Here is a 17,799-nt window from a genome sequence, read left to right on the forward strand (position 1 = left end):
ATACAACAGACTAAGACCATTCCTCAGCCAGCTCAGATGGACCTCTGCCAGCCAGAGTCCAACTCAGACTCAAGAACTTTTATCCATCAGATGCTTAAAATATTCCTCACAGCAAATATAATTCGGCTTGTGTCTTAGTGTGTCTTGGTCAGAGAGGAAGGTCTAAGAAAGTAGCTTGGGTTTTTTTGCAAGAATATAGGTGTAATATCTATCAAAAATCTTTAGTTCAAAGACTTTTGGAAGAGTTAAGTCCAAAGCACAGATCCTCTTGTAGGGCTACCAAATCTGGCCTGAAAATCCAGATGGCAACAGAGAGTTTTCTGTACCTCAGTGCTATCATCTAATAGTAATCTTGGTCTTTGCATCCAGATCTGGCAAATTTACTTCTGGCCTATCTGTTGGTACACAAATCTTACAAGCCTTCTACACTGTCATGCTCTAGGAGAGATGTACATTTACTGTATTTTTCAGGATAGCCTTTGAGTGTGCACCAGAGATAGTTCTCCAGAACATAGATGGGGTCAGGACAAAAAACTGAATTTAAATTCCTGTAATTCACATTTGAAGTAATTCAGTACTGTCAATACCATGATTACTTCACACATCTGAAAATAAATTGATCCTCAAAGAATTCTTGTGAGACACCTGAGTTGGAAAAACACTCCTAGAGCATTTTGTTGAGGAGAGGCCGAGATAGCCGGTGACACTGTCCACCAAAAGAAACATGCTGGCTGGCATTCTCTATTAAACTACACCATCTGGTGGTCAGAGTAAGAAGATGCTGCCTTAACATCTGCCCAAAAGGTGCCTCATTTGGGCACAGAAAACAACTGGAAGAGAAAGATTCTCTAGAGACTCTCCCTCCCTTTCCCACCACCTCCACAGCTTCCGTTTCTGTTGGTGAGGACACCTGACAGGGCCAGGAGCAACAGTTGGTGGAAAGGAACTTGTTTTGCTGATAGAATCTCATAGCAGCAGCAGATGGTTGAAGACACTTTCTGGTGGAGTCCCCCAAAGTGCCTGCGCAGTATTGTATCTGCTCACCTTCTCTGCTTTCCTTCCTGTTAAGGATGTCCTGTAGTAGATCTTTTCCCATGATGGAAACAGAAAAGACCATGAAAAGAATTCTGAAAAAAGGTCTGTTTTGCAGAAAGAGAAAGGAGCTAGAAGAAAGATTCTTAGACAAGTAAGGTGACGAGAAAAAGAGGGAGGCCTGCAGAAGCCGGTCTATAGCTTGGTCCTGGGTGAAAAGGAGGAAAGCAATGGGTGGCTTGCATGACTGCTGCCCATCTTCAGCACCAGAAAATCAAACCACTATTGGAAATCTATCTTATACCTTCCCTACCCTTGGCCAAGATTAGTTGTCGAAAGCCACTGGGGCAACTTGCCAATATGCTGTATCACTAGATCTTCGTTCTACGTCCAGCCTGTCACTCACAGAGCTATGTATAGGTTGACTGACAGGAGGGGCAGGAGGTGGGGGAGACCTAGCGCTTCTAAACAGGAGATTGAATGTGAGAAACCTCAACTCTTCCCAAAGCAATTATTTGGCATTTCCTTAACAATACTAGCAACCAATTAGAAGTCTTCAAACAAAGGCTGGACATCATCTGTCAAAGATAGTCTAGTGCAGTGTTTCTCAACCTTGGCAACTTTAAGATGTGTGGACTTCAGTTCCCAGAATTTTCCAGTTAGCATTAGGTTGAGAAACCCTGGTTTACTGCATCCTATGCTGAGATGCGGGTTGGACTAGACCAGTGTTTCTCAACCTTGGCAACTTTAAGATGTGTGGACTTCAACTCCCAGCATGCTGGCTGGGGAATTCTGGGAGCTGAAGTCCATACATCTTAAAGTAAGACTAAATTATCTCAAAGCCCTCTTCCACCTCTGCAATTCTATTCAGGAAAACAGCTATTCCAACTTTTTCCTTACCTCAGCACAGACAAAGAAAGCTTTTAAAAAAAACTCCGACCCCACAATCTTACAAAATAAAACCTTTATTTGCATTGAACTCTTTGGAATGCTTTCTTAGCATGAAAATAAATGTTAGGCAGAGTTGTGTCTTCTGTTCAGACAACAACTCCAACCCCAATGGAATTCTCATTTTCCTGAGGGAATCTGCCTCTTGCCCACATGCTTATTCAAGTCATCAGCATATAACACCACAGCAGTGAAACAATCGGACTCTTTCTCTGCTCAGGATGTTACCAAATGCCCATTTCCGTTACCACCATGGAGGATGCTCATTTTAAGTCTTGAGCTGACAATGGCTGCTGGTGAGCCAATGAGCGAAGGGTTGTTGCAACCACGGTATGAGATGGGCATACTAGGATCCAGGCAATTTCCAGTATCTAAATGAACCTCCCCACCCGATAAACCCCACAATTTAAACCTAAATCTACCCAAGTCTCTGAGAACTATAAGGAATAAATATGGAAGCAGGCAAGACAGTAATAAAACCTCCTTCACCTGCAGCTTATTCCACCCCTATTCCCACCTCTTTTGCTCTCAAACCTGAACTGTCCCTATTTTGCTGCTTCAAACTGCCACCATCACGTCTGCCTTCACCCTAAGACCCCCTTCCAAGCCCCTCACCACTAGTGAGCTGGCAATCACTGGGCTAGGCAGTCAACATCTGCCTCACTGTATCAAGGGGTGAGGGTAGCTGGACCCCTTCTCCAGATTTGGAGCCAGCTGGAGCATCCTAGCAAAATTGTCCTTGCCTTGCCTTTCTTGGGGGTCTTTCACTGAAATCACCTCTCGAGAGCCTGCAAAACCAGTATCTGTGCTCCTGATGTGCAGTTCACCCCAAGCACATCCCAAGTCCAGATCAAAAGATGAATATCATAGGAGTAACAAACATTAAAAAAAAAAATAGCAAGTATAAAGTGATCCACCTCCTAAACTCCAGGCCATTTTAGGGTACCATATGTTTTGAGGGAGGGCAACTGGCACATGAGCAACCTCCATGCTTATCCGTCATTTCTCTTTGGTTTTACTGGACCTTTGTAAACTGCTCAGGATTAATTCTGACAGGAGATTCCTCTCCCCAGCTCATTCAGTCTAAGGTCAGATGTATTACATAATACGCAGCTCTTGAAAATGGTGTGAAGTCTTCTCAGATAATGCTGAACTATTTTCCCCAATGATTACATTATTTGAGCACATTTTGTTTCTTGCAAGAACTCTCTGTTAAGACCACAACTCTAGAAAGGGCCGTAGCTATCCCTTGAAAGTAGACGAGAGAATCTCAAGTTGGTCATATGTAGCATCATCTTGCTGAACTGGAAACAACTCTATTCCTGCTGGAATCTGAGACAACGCAGAGGCTATTTCCTGTGTAAGAAGATTAAATGGTTGAGGTTCCTGATTTTGAGTGTTGGACTGCAGCTGTGTCACATGCTGGATGAGAGATAACGTTTCCTGCACAGATGAGTTATGTTCTCCAATAGTGTTGGTGCAAGGAATCTGGGGTGAAAGTTGAACCTGACACTCTTCAAAAGGTGCCACAGCTTCAGCACAAAGGACATTCGGTAAAAGTAGGTCTTCAAAAGTGTTTATCCCTTGGGCTCCGTGTGCATGAGTTCCATGTTGATCTGGACATAAAACCTCAGAAGGTGAAAGAAGTCCAAGCATGCTACAGAAATCTGATGGATAAGGATCAATGCAAAACTGTACCTCTTCCCCACTCTTACATGGCTGTGCTCCCAAAATTTCCAGAGTCAAATTGTCCAATTGTTCTCCAGTTGAAGCAGAACCTGTTGCTGAATGGAAAGTATCACCCAAAGAAGGTTGATTGACTTCATCTCTTGCATCTTGGTAGCAGGAAGAGGAAGGCACTCTATAAATTATATCTCTTTTGAACTGTTCTATGAGGCCAAGAAGAGTATCAACTGTGAGCCCCTCTTGCTTCGGAAGGTTTGTCAGACCTTCCCCAGAGTAAAGTCCTTCTTTGGACAGATGCTGTGGTGTCTGTTCCTGATCAACATCTACCTGTAAATGTGAAGGGACAGTTTCTGTGCCGTCCTTAGAAGTGACTCTCTTCCTCTTGGCTTTTGGTAGAAGATCATGACTTGTCTTCAAAGTGTCTAGACAAGTTCTTCTGGGCAAAATCAGCCCTAATAACAAAGATGGGTGGCATCGATCCAGCCCTGTTGAAAGAAACAAAGTCATGGAATTAAAAGGACATGCCCAGCGACAACATCACAAGAGTCTCAACTGTTTTTAAAATAAGTGCTTTCTCTTCCCTGGTTGCCAATATTGTAAAGAATGAAGTTAGTGGGGCAGGGACCTATGGTTCTCAAGCCAGGGAGCATCATGATGTCAACACTAAGCATGTCCCTCCCAGTCATAAGGGTGTGAAGAGAACAGCCAATTTTCTGTTGTCTTTCTTCAGGAAGTAAAAGCTTAGAAATTGCATCTGGAGCACTGGCATATGTACATGCATATATATATATATATATATATATATATATATATATATTGATTTCTGTGGACTGCAGTAGGCAAATCAATGCGTATATAGTTTCCTTCCTGAGTGCAATAAAACAACTCATCTCGCTGTGTCATGTCCCCAAGCTCTTGCCATAAGCAAGTTCCTGAATGTGGACATATAGTAAGTGTCTGAAGAGTCAAAATCTACTACTCTATGTGTATGAAACCTGTCAGATAGTATAAATACCTCCTAACAGTTTGTAAGTCAACCTTGAGCAGGGGACGGGGGGAGGAGAGAGGAAGGAAAAGCAAACTTTTCTGTAATGTGTAAACCTTGGGGCTTTAAAACAAGTCTTTAAATTTGTTGGCACTTAAAAATCCAAAAGATTTAATTAACTTTATATAGTGCCCTACAGATGTTTTGGACTACAATCTTAGAACCTTTGCTAATAGCCACCCTGCTTATTTCTGCTTTTAAGAAATACAATTATTTGTGAGGTTTTATTTTTATACTCCCCAAGAGAGTTTTTAGATCGGAAACACGTCAATATAGGGAAGGAGACTAATTTCCCTGAGGTAGAAAAGGACGGGGTGGAATTGCTTTGACCAACTGGTACAGACTCCCCTGCCTGTTCCTCTTCATCCCTTGCCCCAGATCTAGGTAAACAGCATTCTTGGTAGCTGTGCATATGATTCTCTGGCATTTTGCAAATGTGAAATAAAAGGATGAGGCCAATTCCAAATGTCGATAAAAGAAATTTTAATATCCTGTTCCAGTTGCAGCAGGACAATCAAATGCCATGTTGTCTCCAAACAGGCACGCAAAGGTCATCATAACAAAGCCAGTGAAAATGACAGCATTGTGGGTGGGGGAGGTGGGAGAGCTGATGAAAGCACATGTCCTACAAAGTCCAATCGTCGAAGATTCTATAAGAGTGCAGAATAGTCTCTGCTCAAGGTTAAATTAAAAGATGGGGAGTTTGATTAAATCTCTGCCCCACACATTGGAGATTCAATAAAGTTCCAAACTCCCACGTTTTCCCCTGAAGTGTTCAAAAGTATAGGAAATTGAGCCCCTCAAGAGGTCTGGTAGGCATCCAGCCCAGCAAAATCAAAATTGAACCCATCTACATGACGCAAAGATGCATCACCTTTTCCAGCCAAAGACACACTGGGCCTTTGAACATCCTGCGAAATGTGAATGTGAATTTATGTGATTTCTCCACATGCATTCAGTGGTTTCCTCCTTCTGTCACATTAAGCATAACAAATTATTGGCAACTTTTGGAGGAGTCTTCATGACCTGCAGGTCGGGCATCCTTGACATAGATGATATCCTGCTTTGTGCACATACCAGAGCTAACACTTCTGGACCTCCTTCAATATTGTCTCCTAGGATCCTTTGCTAGGTATCCTTCATTTAAATATTACCTTGTATTCTTAATCTGGAGCTGCTTTAACAGAGTGAAATCCCATAGAGTTCCCTGACAATTTTGCTAGCTGCAAAAGACCTTGACACCATGTCAAGATTCACCATTAATGAATCTTCCCACAGAAAACTTCATTTCTATACCATCCAGTCTCTTGTGTTCCCTCAACCTTTCTCAAGTTAGCTTTCCTCAATCCTGTTTCTTTTTCTTCCGGATGAGTTCAGACTGCAATGCTCAGAACTGCCAGCCACCATGGCCAACTGCCATGTTGATTTTGTTGACTGGGGATCTGAGGTCACCTCTTCTTCCACCTCCACTCTCCACCTGCCTTGTATGTTCTCTTGACATGTCATCAGAGAACTTTGTGAACTCTGGGAGAAATGACATTTTCTTTTGCTTACTCCTTCCATGCCATGGTTACCAATAACCCTAGCAAATTTCTGCCATGCCCTTTCTTCTTCAGACTTTTTTTCTCCCTTCTCTGATTTCACTTGGCCTCTCATATCTCAGCTGCAAAAGTCCAGGTGCCACTAGATGGCAGCAAAAAGATATGGAACACTCTGCTGCTACCGAGCGGCCATCCCAATGTCTGCAGCCCAGATACGGTAGCCCTACAAAACTGTTGAAACAAAGAGAAGTTCACTTGAAAGAGAACCCATAGCAGAGGAGGTGCATTAGATTACGGTAGTCAAGTTAAAAAACAAAAGACACATCAATTTGCCTTGGCAGGAAGCTTAACTTACAAAGAATATTTGTCATGGATTTAGCTGTTCAGCTTCCTACCTGGTCCACCTACTGGGTGGAGTTGGGAAGGCACCAGTTGGTTGGCTGGTAATGGCACCAGGAATATTTCCACCTGGCTGCTTTCCACAATGCCATATCTCTGTCTGTTGTTCAGGTAGGTGTACAGTGTGTGGTAAGGGCCAACATCTTTGGGCAAGCTGGGGTGGAATCGTATCACCCCCATTCCCTAAAGAGAACGGCAAGAAAAAGGCCATTAGCTAATGGGAAATTCTTTTTCAGTATAAAAATTTATCTATATAATTTATGTTTTTTCTTGCAAGAATGAAAGCAGGGGCTTCCTTTGCCACCCACCCACTGCAGGAGTTTGTTTTTTTGTTTGTGTGTGTGTCTGTGTGTGTGTGCATGTTTGGGGAGTTACCTTGTGTTAAGGAGTTATGTTGGCAAACTAAGCCTAACCCACACTTGTCAGATCAGACAGGATTCCCTAAATATAAACAGCTTGTTTTCTTACCTCCTTAAACTGTCTTAGAGAAAACACAATTCCTATCTGCCCTCTAATGGGACAGAGGGGGCACACCATTATGCCCTCAAACTACCTGAGATTGGGATGAATTTTTATTGAATCAAATTACAGGGTGGAGTAAAGGAAGCAATGGCTCACTGAGTCCAGGCCCTCTCTCCTCCTGCCCATGGAGGTATGCCAGGCTGCTTCTAGCTGTATTATTTCCAAGCCAGAAGACAGGGATTCAGGTTGAGTCACTCTCCAGATTTCCTGCAGCTGCTCCTACAGTGTCTGGTGGATTGGGTTGGGCTAGAAGACAGGAAGAGACATCTGAGATGAAATGGGAGCATACAGAAGCGCGAGGGGTTTCATTCCAATGGTAGCTGATTTATCACATCCCTGAGAAGAAAGGGGCCTCCAGTTCCCAGTTGATGGGGCCATTCAAGCTTTTCTATTCCTTCACTAACCTTCCTTATTTTGATCACCAGGAAGGGCTTCTGGGGAGAGAGGGGCTGCCCCCTACAAAAGACTGTGAAGAACCTGTTTGGAAGACGTCTTGCTCAGGTCACCTGGTGGGCTTTAAACTAAATTTGGAGGAAGAGGAAGACCAATATCCAGGACCACACTCAAAGCATAAGCCCGAAGGCAGTAAACTTTCAGCAAGGAAGGAAGCGGTAAGAAGAAAGGGGTGCTCAGGAATACACTACAAGATACAGCCGTTCTTAGAGTTACTAAAGGGCTCAGATGCCTGTCCACTGATGCACAGAGTACAGGGAACAAATAGGGAGAAGCTGAAGTCCTGGGATTGGTGGCGGTGGGGTAATAAATATGACATTGCTGGTATTGCTGAAACCTGGTGAGATGGAACTCAAGACTGGACTATAGCACTGAAATGATACAATTTGTTCAAAAGAAACAGATGCAACAAAAGGGGAGGGGGATCGCATTATTGAAAAGGAGTATGGAAGTTCATGGCACGAAGGATGAAAAGCCTACCAAAAGCGTTTGGGTGAATATTAAATATTAAAGGAAAAAGAAATGATAACGACATAGTTGTGGGTGTGTATGACAGGCCACCCAACCAAGAAGAAAATATAGATGAAATCTTCACAAATAAGATGGCTGCAGTGTCCAAGAAACACACCAATGTAGTAATGGATTATTTCAACTACCCTGATATCAACTGGGAATCAAACTCTGTGGCAAGCAGGAGATCCAACAGGTTCTTGACATGCCTTGAAGACAACTTCCTTGTTCAAAAGGTGGAGGAGAGAACTAGGGGATCAGCTATACAAACTTAACACTGTACCTACTAACAGGGAAAAAATGGTTGAAGAAGTGGAAACTGCAGGAACTTTGAGCGTGTGACTGTAGAATTCACCACACTGCAGGCAGGGAGCGTTCTAGATTTCAAGGGAGACAGCTGACTTCAATAAGCTAAATAGGAAGGATTCCATGCATGGAAATCCCGAAGGGAAAAAGTCTTCAGGAGGCTTGGGAAATTCTGAAAAACAAGTTAATTGAAGCCCAAATGCAAACAGTGCCAAAAAGAAAGAAAAATGGGAGGCAGCTGATGAGACCAGCATGGTTCCAAAAAATGCTGTCTGATAAACTGAGAAACACAAAGGACACATTTTTAAAAAATGGAACAAAGGGCATTTAATGAAATCAAACCTGTAAAGATGGGGTCAGGAAAGCTAAGGCTCAGAATGAATTGAGGCTTGCAATGAATACCAAAAAATAACAAAAAGGCCTCTTTGAGTATGTGCAGAAGAAAAGAAAAGTCAAGGAAACAATGTGTCTGCTGGTTGGAGAAGATGGCAAGATGGTGATGGACTAGAAATTGAGATCCTGTGAGTTCTAGGGCAGGGGGTTGGACTAGAAGACCTCCGAGGTCCCTTCCAACCCTAGGATTCTGTGATTCTATGATTCTAGTCCTCCCTGAGGCATGAAAGCCCTCTGGGTGACTTTGGGCCAACCCCCTCTCTCAGCTAAATCTATCTCACTGGGTTATTGTTTTGGGGAAAATAGGAGGTGGGGGCCACTTTGAGTTGTACAAAGTAAAGGTGAGATATACATCTAACAATAACAACAAGAGGAAAAAGGCTGAACTGCTTAACTGACCTTCATTTTAAAAAGGAAAAAGAGACAGCCAAAATGTACCAAAAAGAAATCAATATATGCTTCATTGATTATAGAAAGACCTTTGATTGTGTCAACCACAGCAAGATGTGGAACGTCCTTAGAATATGAAAATGACAGAACGTCTCACTGTCCTCCTGCATAATCTATGCACAGGGCAGGAAGCCACAGGCCAGATGGAACATGGTAAAACCAACCAGCTCCAGGTTGCCAAAGGAGTGAGACAAGGCTGTATACCCTCCCCTTATTTAGTCAATCAATATGCTAAATACATTCTGAGAATGAAAATATGAGGATAGTTTTAAAATTGAAGGAAGAAATATCAATAACTGCACAATGCTGATAACACCACTCCGACAGCTGAAAATGCAAATGAACTTCAAGCTCCAGTAGTGAAAGTCAGGGAGAACAGTGAAAAAATGGGACTAACATTAAATGTAAAGAAGATCAAGCTGATGACAGCAGGTACAACAACCAGCCTTAAAACTGACAGTGAAGACATTGAAGTGATGGATAGCTTCTGCTTTCTAGGATCGACTATCCACAGTAATGGAACAGCAGTCAAGAAATACGCCGCAGACTAGCCCTTGGTAGAGCGGCCATGAAGGCCTTGGAAAAAATCTGATGCTGTGATCTCTCTATACCTGCAAAGATATATTGTGCAACCCATGGTTTTCCAACTCTGAAGAAGCAAGCAAGCAAGAGGATTGACACTTTCGAAATCTGGTGTTGCAGAAGACTGCTGAGATAGCTAAGAAAACAAGTAAATAGATCAGAGAATAACTTGATCCAGCGTTCTCATCTGAGGGACAAATGCAGAGGCTGAAACTGTCATATTCTAGACATCTCTTACAAAGATGAGAAATCCATAATGCTGGGAAGGGTGAAAAGGAAGTGCAAAAGAAGACAACCAGCAGCCAAGTGGAAGGACTCAGTTACAGCAGCAACGGGTGCACCACTGCAAGACCTGAAGCACTAGATTTGGAGACAGATCATCCTGGAGAAAATCGACTTTTGTGGCCACTAAGAGTTGACACTGACTTGATGGCACAGACTCATCAAACAGGAAGCTCCATCAATACATAATAGCAATCCTCCATGCTTAAAGGGCTGTCATGGGGAAGAGGGTGTGGATTTATTCTCTGTAGTACGTGAGGGAGGTCAAGAATCAACAGGTGAAGCTTTTCAGAGAGAGTTCCAAATATGAAATAAGGAGGAATTTCCTGTGAGAACTATTATGCAGATGAATGCCCTGCTTCCTGGAGCCATGGGTGCTCCATGACTAGAGGTTTTCAAACAAGGTTGGACAGCCATTTCTCTGGGACATTCTGGGGATTCCTGCTATGGGCAGGGAATTGGACTAGGAGACCTCTGTCCGCCTTCCCAGGTGGACCAGACAGGAAACACGACCAGATGAGCTAATTCTACTCTACTGTAAGGCTGCATTAACAGACTCTTGCAAGTCTGAAAGTACAAAGTTCAAATCTCCCACTGTCTCCTTTACAGCCTGGGGAGCTAGGGAGGGTCCCTTCTGAGCTTCTTTCTCCACCCATTATGCAGCTACGGCTATGCCCTCTCTTATCTGATTGTTCCCTAGGCAGTATCTCTTCCCCCTGTCTCCCAAGGTCTTTCCCACATTCCATTACAACCTCCAAGGTCCCTTCAAACCCTCTGATTCTATTTCAAGCTTTCTCTGGGTTTGCTTTCTTCATGAAAACCCCTGCTCACTCCCTCATTCTATTCCTAGGATAAAACAAAGATGCAGATACAGGAAAGGTTATTCATGACTAATGTGTTGGTTATTTAATGAAATATTTACAAATGTACTACCACTTATTAGATGAAGACCATAAGTAATAGATAACAAAATGCAGCTACCTGGATTTTGATTAAATGTAAAGAAAATCTTCCTGATGGTAAGATCTGTATGACAGTGGAAAAATCTTCCCACAGAGGTTACGAGTTTTGCATCTCTAGATGGTTTGAAAAAGAGGCTGGACAGCCGACTCTGATGGATGGTTTAATTGGTTTTCCTGCACATTGCAGAGGAGGAGGATCTTTGTGGTCCTTCCCAACTCTATGAATCTATTGAGCAAGCGTGTTCCCGTCACCTTTCAACCAAACTACAAGGTCTTTCATTGGGCATGTAGAGTTGCAGAATACTGCAGGTTATTCTAACAGAGAATTCTAAAGATACATACACAATCACAAATACAGCCACATACTTCAATAAGATGTCATTGAGTTCAGCTCAAAGGTGTTTCAAAGCAAAGCTACAACTCTTCATCCAGGAAATCACTAGAAGTATTAAAAGAAAAACTTGCTTGACATTTTGACTACACTTCAACAGCAACTCTCTCCTCTTGGTCATCAGAAGATGGAGCTGACAGGAAAGGATTCTTCTATTTCTTGAGAAGTAGGGCCAACTAAAGAGTTTGTTCTGTCCCCTGAGAGAAGACCCCTTCACTCTTGGCAAGCAGGTTATTTTTTTGTTCCTGTCTGTTCTAAGCCACTTTAGGACTGGCTAAAGAAGAAAAAGAATTTAGGTTCTCATCAGACCCTTTTCTTTAGTTCCCCTCTTGTTATTGGAGTTAGTCAGGAAGAGAGAGGGAGAATCGGAATCAGTCTGAGCAACTGATGTGTGTTTTCTGGCCTCCCTCTGTGTCTCAGGACAGATGTTGGCAAGCAGGAGATGGCCTGGGTTTGGTATTGATGGATGAGATCCGAAGAGGCACCTCCCTCCTGCTTCCTCAAGTCAAGCGTTTTCTTCAGGAATGAAAATCTCCTTTGCTGGCGGTTCACAGATGTCCATTCTGCAGTTTGAACTTGTTTCTTCAAGGGTTGGCTACCCCTATTTTCTGGAAAACTTGTGGAAGTGGAAAACTGCATTAGAGGTAACATTTACTTCAGCCAGGCAAGTGGGGCAGAACCCCAATCTGTCAGGGTAAGGACAGCTTCTGTGCTTCCCACATTAATAGACGGATCCTCCATCTGAAGCCGCCTTTCATTTCCAAGACCAATTCCTTATTCCACAGATGATAGTTTCGCCTCATCTCTTTCCAAAACCCCCTCATCTGAGAGAACAGGAGTGCCAGTGGTGTAAATGAGATGTCCAACAATCTGTTAGAAGCTATCTGAAATACATTGCTACATTTCTGTTGTTCTGATAGCCTACTGTGTCTTACAAGAGAGCATCAAGATCAAAGGGGTTGGGAACTATAGTTGGTGAATATGTTAGAGTGCGTATTAATTTTGCGCACCTCTCTCAATACAGCCTCGTAATGCAGGGATCGCTGTTAGAAGCAACCATGTCTCTCGTGAAACAAGGCGGCATTTCATTGCTGGAGATTTGCTGGCTGTTCATCTGAGCCAACCCTGCCACATGTATTAAACATTACAGGATTGATAAATTGGCATTTTCTGAGGTGCATTTGGACAAACAAGGAAGTGTATGAGAGCCTGGCCTACCCAAGGGGTACTGCTGTGATACAGCCCTTTCCTTCAACTCCACTCTTCCAGTGATTGTGGATGAACATTAACCTTGCTGTGAACAACTCTTCTAACAGTCTCTGCTTTCTGTACATGTGTGTGGGTCTTCAAGTAAAGAACAGTTGTCCTCTCTATCTCCTGTCCTGTTTTCTTCACTCAGAGATCTGACTTACCTTGGTGGCTCCTGTTTTATTCTGTGGCTGTTGTCAAATTTTATGACTGAAGGAGTCTCCTCTAAGGAGTCAGGGCAAGCTCCTTGAGTGGTCCTGCCTTCTCAAGGAACAGAGAAATAACTAATAACCCTTTCCAGTCAGGACCAGAAGAGTTCACAATAAAAACAACCTCATGACTCATTCAAGGAACAGTATCAGTAGCTACTACAAAAGCAGAATCTGGAAGAAAGAACAGAGAAGGAATCAGACTCAGACAAACCTGTGCTGGATGCCAGTTGGAGCCTCCTAAAAGGATTCTGGAAGCTTGGAAGTTAGTTTGTTAGGATGTGAGTAACGATCCCTGAACAAAGTAAGAATCTGGGGAGAATTAAGATACCTTTCTGTTTTCTGGCCATATGCTGTCTACATAAGTCCAGACATCCTCGGGGAGAATACATCCCTTTGACTGAAGGATTGCTGGTAAAGCCTACAAGAAAATAGAAGAGGCAGACCTTCAGTGTTGCAATAAAGAAAACTCCATATCTGGCTGTAAAGCTGATCCAGATGGAAGCATTATATACACTTTTCATCAGCATTCCTGATGGAGGTATTTCAAGATAAGAAAACCAGTAGGGCAGTCCCCATAGCAAAAAAAACCATAGATATGTTTGAGGCTTTCTAATAAGCTTCTGGTGGAAGCAGGACGTTCCTACCCTGCAGCTTACAGAAGTCCGTAAGAATAACTGTGGTCCAGTTCCTTGATCATAACCATTCTGATTGCTCCTTCTCCATCTTTCTCAGCTCCACAATACCATTCGTGGAGCTCAGTGACCAGAATAGTATTCAATATGCTAAGCATGGGTGCACCAGAGATGTATATTTAAAAAGCTTATTACAGGTTATTTCATTTTCATTCTCTTTCCTTATTTTGACTTTTGCATTTTATTTTATCAAATATTTTAAAGTAGATACATAAACCAAAAAAAGAAACAGGAAAAAAGAAATAAATGAATAAAATATAAATAAATAACAAAAAATTTACAAATGCCATAGAAGCTATACTTTTCCAACACATCATTATTTGTGAATAACTGAATATATTATATCATTTTAAAAGACTGAAATTGCTGTTAAGCCCTAAGCAAAGCATGAATATCAATAAATAGGGTTAAAATAGCATAAATCACCGAGTGAGATTATAAGTTACAATAAATTCTGTCCATATTGCTAAAAGTCTGTTCTGATTTTAAAGTTCTATAGAAATGAAATATAGATTCTACACATAAAGAAACCCAAATTTTGAATGTTGTCTAGAAATGGTTTCCAGTTTAAATTAAATTCTGTATCAGGTTTACTTTTAAAATAGGAAGTTATCCTAAATATCAAAGCATACTTCCACAAGTTGGTTAACCATTCTTCCATTGAGCAGATCAAACAACTTTTCCAGTAAAAAGCATATAATATCCTTGCAGCAGCTAGCTTGTACAAAGTTAACTCAGTATACATGCTTTAGTAAACTTTTGATAAAAACATAAAATTTTAAATTTTATTAAATTTTATTTAATAAAAATAAAAAATAGGAGATTGAAATGGGAATTCCATTTTTAGGATTTGTTTCATTCTGGTATGAATAATTTTCCAGAACTGCTGAGCTTTACAACACTGCCACCATTACATTACATTACATTTCCAGCAATTTTAGAAAATGAATTATCCGTTTTAGTGATCAGAACTGGAATAACATACCAATGGTAAAGCACCTTATAGCAATTTTTATCTGAGTATAATACTCAGGAAAAATTTAATATTCTTCTTTCTACTGTTGCTTCATTGTCCTTCCTTGTGATCCCTCCTGGACTTTGCCTTTTGTAGAGCAGATGGCCGTTATGTTAATGTCTACCTCACTTTAAGATCCTTTTTCTAGTCACTAATGACCAACTCAGAGCTACAAAAGCTAGTTAGAATGTTTTGCTTCAGTGATCATCAGCTAATATTGCTTTACCCTGAACTGCATTTGCCATTTTACTGATCACCCCACCCACTCCCACCCCAAGGTTGGAAAAATCCTTTTGGAATGCTTCAAAAGGATCCCTCTTGGTTATGATGCCAAATTATGTAGAGCAGTTGGCTTCTTCTCTGCTCACTCCATGCTCCTGATCGTTGATGAACAAATTAAAAAGCAATGGTTCCATAAAGTTCGTTTTGGGATGCCACTATCTCTCTTCACTGAAAGTTCTGTCTTACTTACTTATTTATTTTTCAAATTTGTCACTGCCCATCTCACTGCATTATGTTCTCTAATTTCTACTCTTTAACCCAATGTTTCTCAACCTCAGTAACTTTAAGCTGTGTAGACTTCAACTCCCAGAATTGCCCAGCCAGCATTCATTAAAAAAAACATTTTTACTCTATACTTACTCATTTTGCTAAAAAAAAAAAAAACTTTGCCAAAAAACCATTTTAAAAGTCCAAATAAACTATCTCGGATTAGCTCATCCCTTATTAACACTTGCAAAGAACTCGAAAAAGACAGCGAGAAAGGACTTCCTTTTGTAGAAACCATGCTGATTCTCCTTAAGCAAGTAAGGTCTACTATACCTTATCAGTTTTCTGAATTACATTACTTATTTCTTACATTTTAACTACCCAGAGTTTCTCTGTTACTCAGTGTTACTCACTAGCATATCCAAATAATCCTTGGTATAGTACAATATGGTTATAGCAGGATCTAAATTCTTGGAACCTCAATTTTGGCTTTTGTGTTAAAAAAGAACACTGATGGGTCGCACCTCCCAGGGTAGAGCCAAAAGGAGCTCTATTTTTACTATTTCGCCTTCCCGCTGCTCTACAGACTCATTATTTCACAGCAATTTGTTACTCTTTCCGAACACCTTATTTTGCAATTGCTTTTATAAAAGTGCATTTTAATGCATTATGCAATTATGTATTTAATGCTCACCCATACTGGGTAATGTTCTAATGATGGAAGCAGCACAATGGTGAAATTCCACACTCCTTCAAGGGAGCACGGGAGGGCTGTGCTATTATTATACGTCGGGACATCAGGAAGCTGTCTGGTGCCATCGCTGCATCACAGCGAGGGACAGGACTAAAATATTTTGGCCCTTTTTGGTGGTGTTAAGGGTGGGAATGGGAATCCGAAGGTGAGCTGCTCCCATTTCAGCTTCAAAGATAATGCCAAAATGGGGGGGGAAAAAAAAAAAGGTTAAATCATGCTGCCCCAAAATCACACTGCCAAAATTGGCCATTCTGTGGCCAAATTTCAGCAATGGAGTCTTGGGGTCCTGGAGGCTGTGCGCATCTCACAGATAGCCCCTACCTGATTCAGCTACTCAAACCTACTCCTACCTGACAGAGCTGACAGCCATAACCAGAAACAGGATACGCTTTGGCCACAAACTGCTTCACGCTGAACATCTGGATAAGCCCGTTCCAGATGACTGAGCGGCTGGACTGCTTTCTCACCTGTCGCTTTCGGTTTGGAGTGCTAGCAACAGCAGGCCTAAAGAAAGATGGAGAAGTCTGCAGATCGTGATCGGTTGCACAGGTACACGCCAACTCCTTTGGGTTTTCCTATTTCATTTCTTAATTAATCACAATGGGTTTCCACTCATTTTTCATGCAAGCACCTTCCATATCTATCACCTTTGTTTCTTCTTGCATTGCCTCAGAAGATACACAATATTTCTCCGGTAAAATAGAAAATGAATTTCAAATTGAAATGACAACTGGAACCCAAAGCAAGTCGAACAGGGGTTACCTGACATGGATTTAGCTGAAAGAAATGCACAGCACGTGTACTTGTGGAATGGTCACAGAGCAAGCAAGCGGACAAGAGATGAAAGAACAGGAATCGGACGGCTTTACTATCTCGCTGCCAACTGCTAGCAATTGACCCAAAGGATCTAACCCTTCCTTGTTTTGCTGATACCTTCTTTCGCCCGAAAGAGATGGATTTGGCCAAAGGACACTGCATTTAGCTCCTATTCAAACCTTGCACAGAAGAAGCAAACAGAGAAATAGGACCCAGGGGTTAAAAGAAATCCACCATTTTCTCAGCTCAAAAATCTTCTTCCAGAGAGAACACAGACAGCAATTGTCTTCTTTTGCGCTGGATAGAAAAAGGAAATATTAAACTTGCTTCTTGCTGTCCAGAAAAGGACACCATTTGGGACGCAATCTACAGCCCAGCCATAAATTAGGAGAGTAAAGTTGTGAAATGGAACATGCAACCTTACCTGCTGGAAACTCAAATACTTTAGAGATGACCACTAGAAAATAACAGTCCAGCGTGTTGCTCTGGCTTCATTACGTTTGACTTTCAGTGTGTGTTTCTCTCCTGAATGTGATAGCAACTGGAAACTTGGGGGCGGGGAGAAGTTTTGCCATGACAAAGATGGAAAATATTTGGATATGTGCAGCTGCAAACATCCTTATGACCAGGTGATTGATATCTAAGTAGAGATCTATTTAAATTTGCAAGTGGGATAAGTGTGTATAAAACCTCCCTTGTATCCATTTTTCGCACATCCCCATTTGCACTACTTGCTGAGCACACTATTCACATATGTCCTTCCCTTTCATTCATTCATCCTCATCAATTTTTATTTGTAGCCCACCTTTTTGCCCAGACAGCACTCAACACAACTAACTAAAGAATAAAACAAATACAGATAATCCTCGACTTATGACCACAATTGGGACCAAAACTTCCATCACTAAGCAATACAGCTATTGAATGAGTTGTGCCCAATTTTACGACCATTTTTGTGGCAGTCGTTAAGTGAATCCTGCTTCCTCCATTGACTTTGCTTGTCAGAAGCCTGCCGGGAAGGTCACAAATGGTGATCACGTGACCCTGGGACGCTGCAACTGTCGTAAATAC

General features: G+C 41.9%; 1 protein-coding gene across 4 annotated transcripts in view; it reads right to left on the reverse strand.

Moving 5' to 3' along the window:
- Positions 1-891: 891 nt before the first annotated feature.
- Positions 892-17,799, reverse strand: part of SPOCD1 (SPOC domain containing 1) — a 34,944-nt gene continuing 18,036 nt past the window's right edge. For 3 of the 4 annotated variants that reach the window (XM_088153503.1, XM_088153514.1, XM_088153505.1), the window contains 4 exons: positions 16,263-16,416; positions 13,291-13,380; positions 6,648-6,834; positions 892-4,151 (listed from right to left, as the gene is read on the reverse strand). In XM_088153503.1, coding sequence (XP_088009629.1) covers positions 3,223-4,151; positions 6,648-6,834; positions 13,291-13,380; positions 16,263-16,416 — 1,360 coding nt within the window. In that variant the 3' untranslated portion in view covers positions 892-3,222. Of the gene's footprint in view, positions 4,152-6,647; positions 6,835-11,477; positions 11,551-13,290; positions 13,381-16,262; positions 16,417-17,799 lie in introns of those variants that run through there. The other variant, XR_015798373.1, reaches the window with a different exon arrangement.

The sequence above is a fragment of the Python bivittatus genome, unplaced genomic scaffold, assembly GCF_059951505.1.
Source record: "Python bivittatus isolate LINGU-HERP-01145 unplaced genomic scaffold, Pbiv_v1 ctg000040_np1212, whole genome shotgun sequence".
Lineage (NCBI taxonomy): Eukaryota > Metazoa > Chordata > Lepidosauria > Squamata > Pythonidae > Python > Python bivittatus.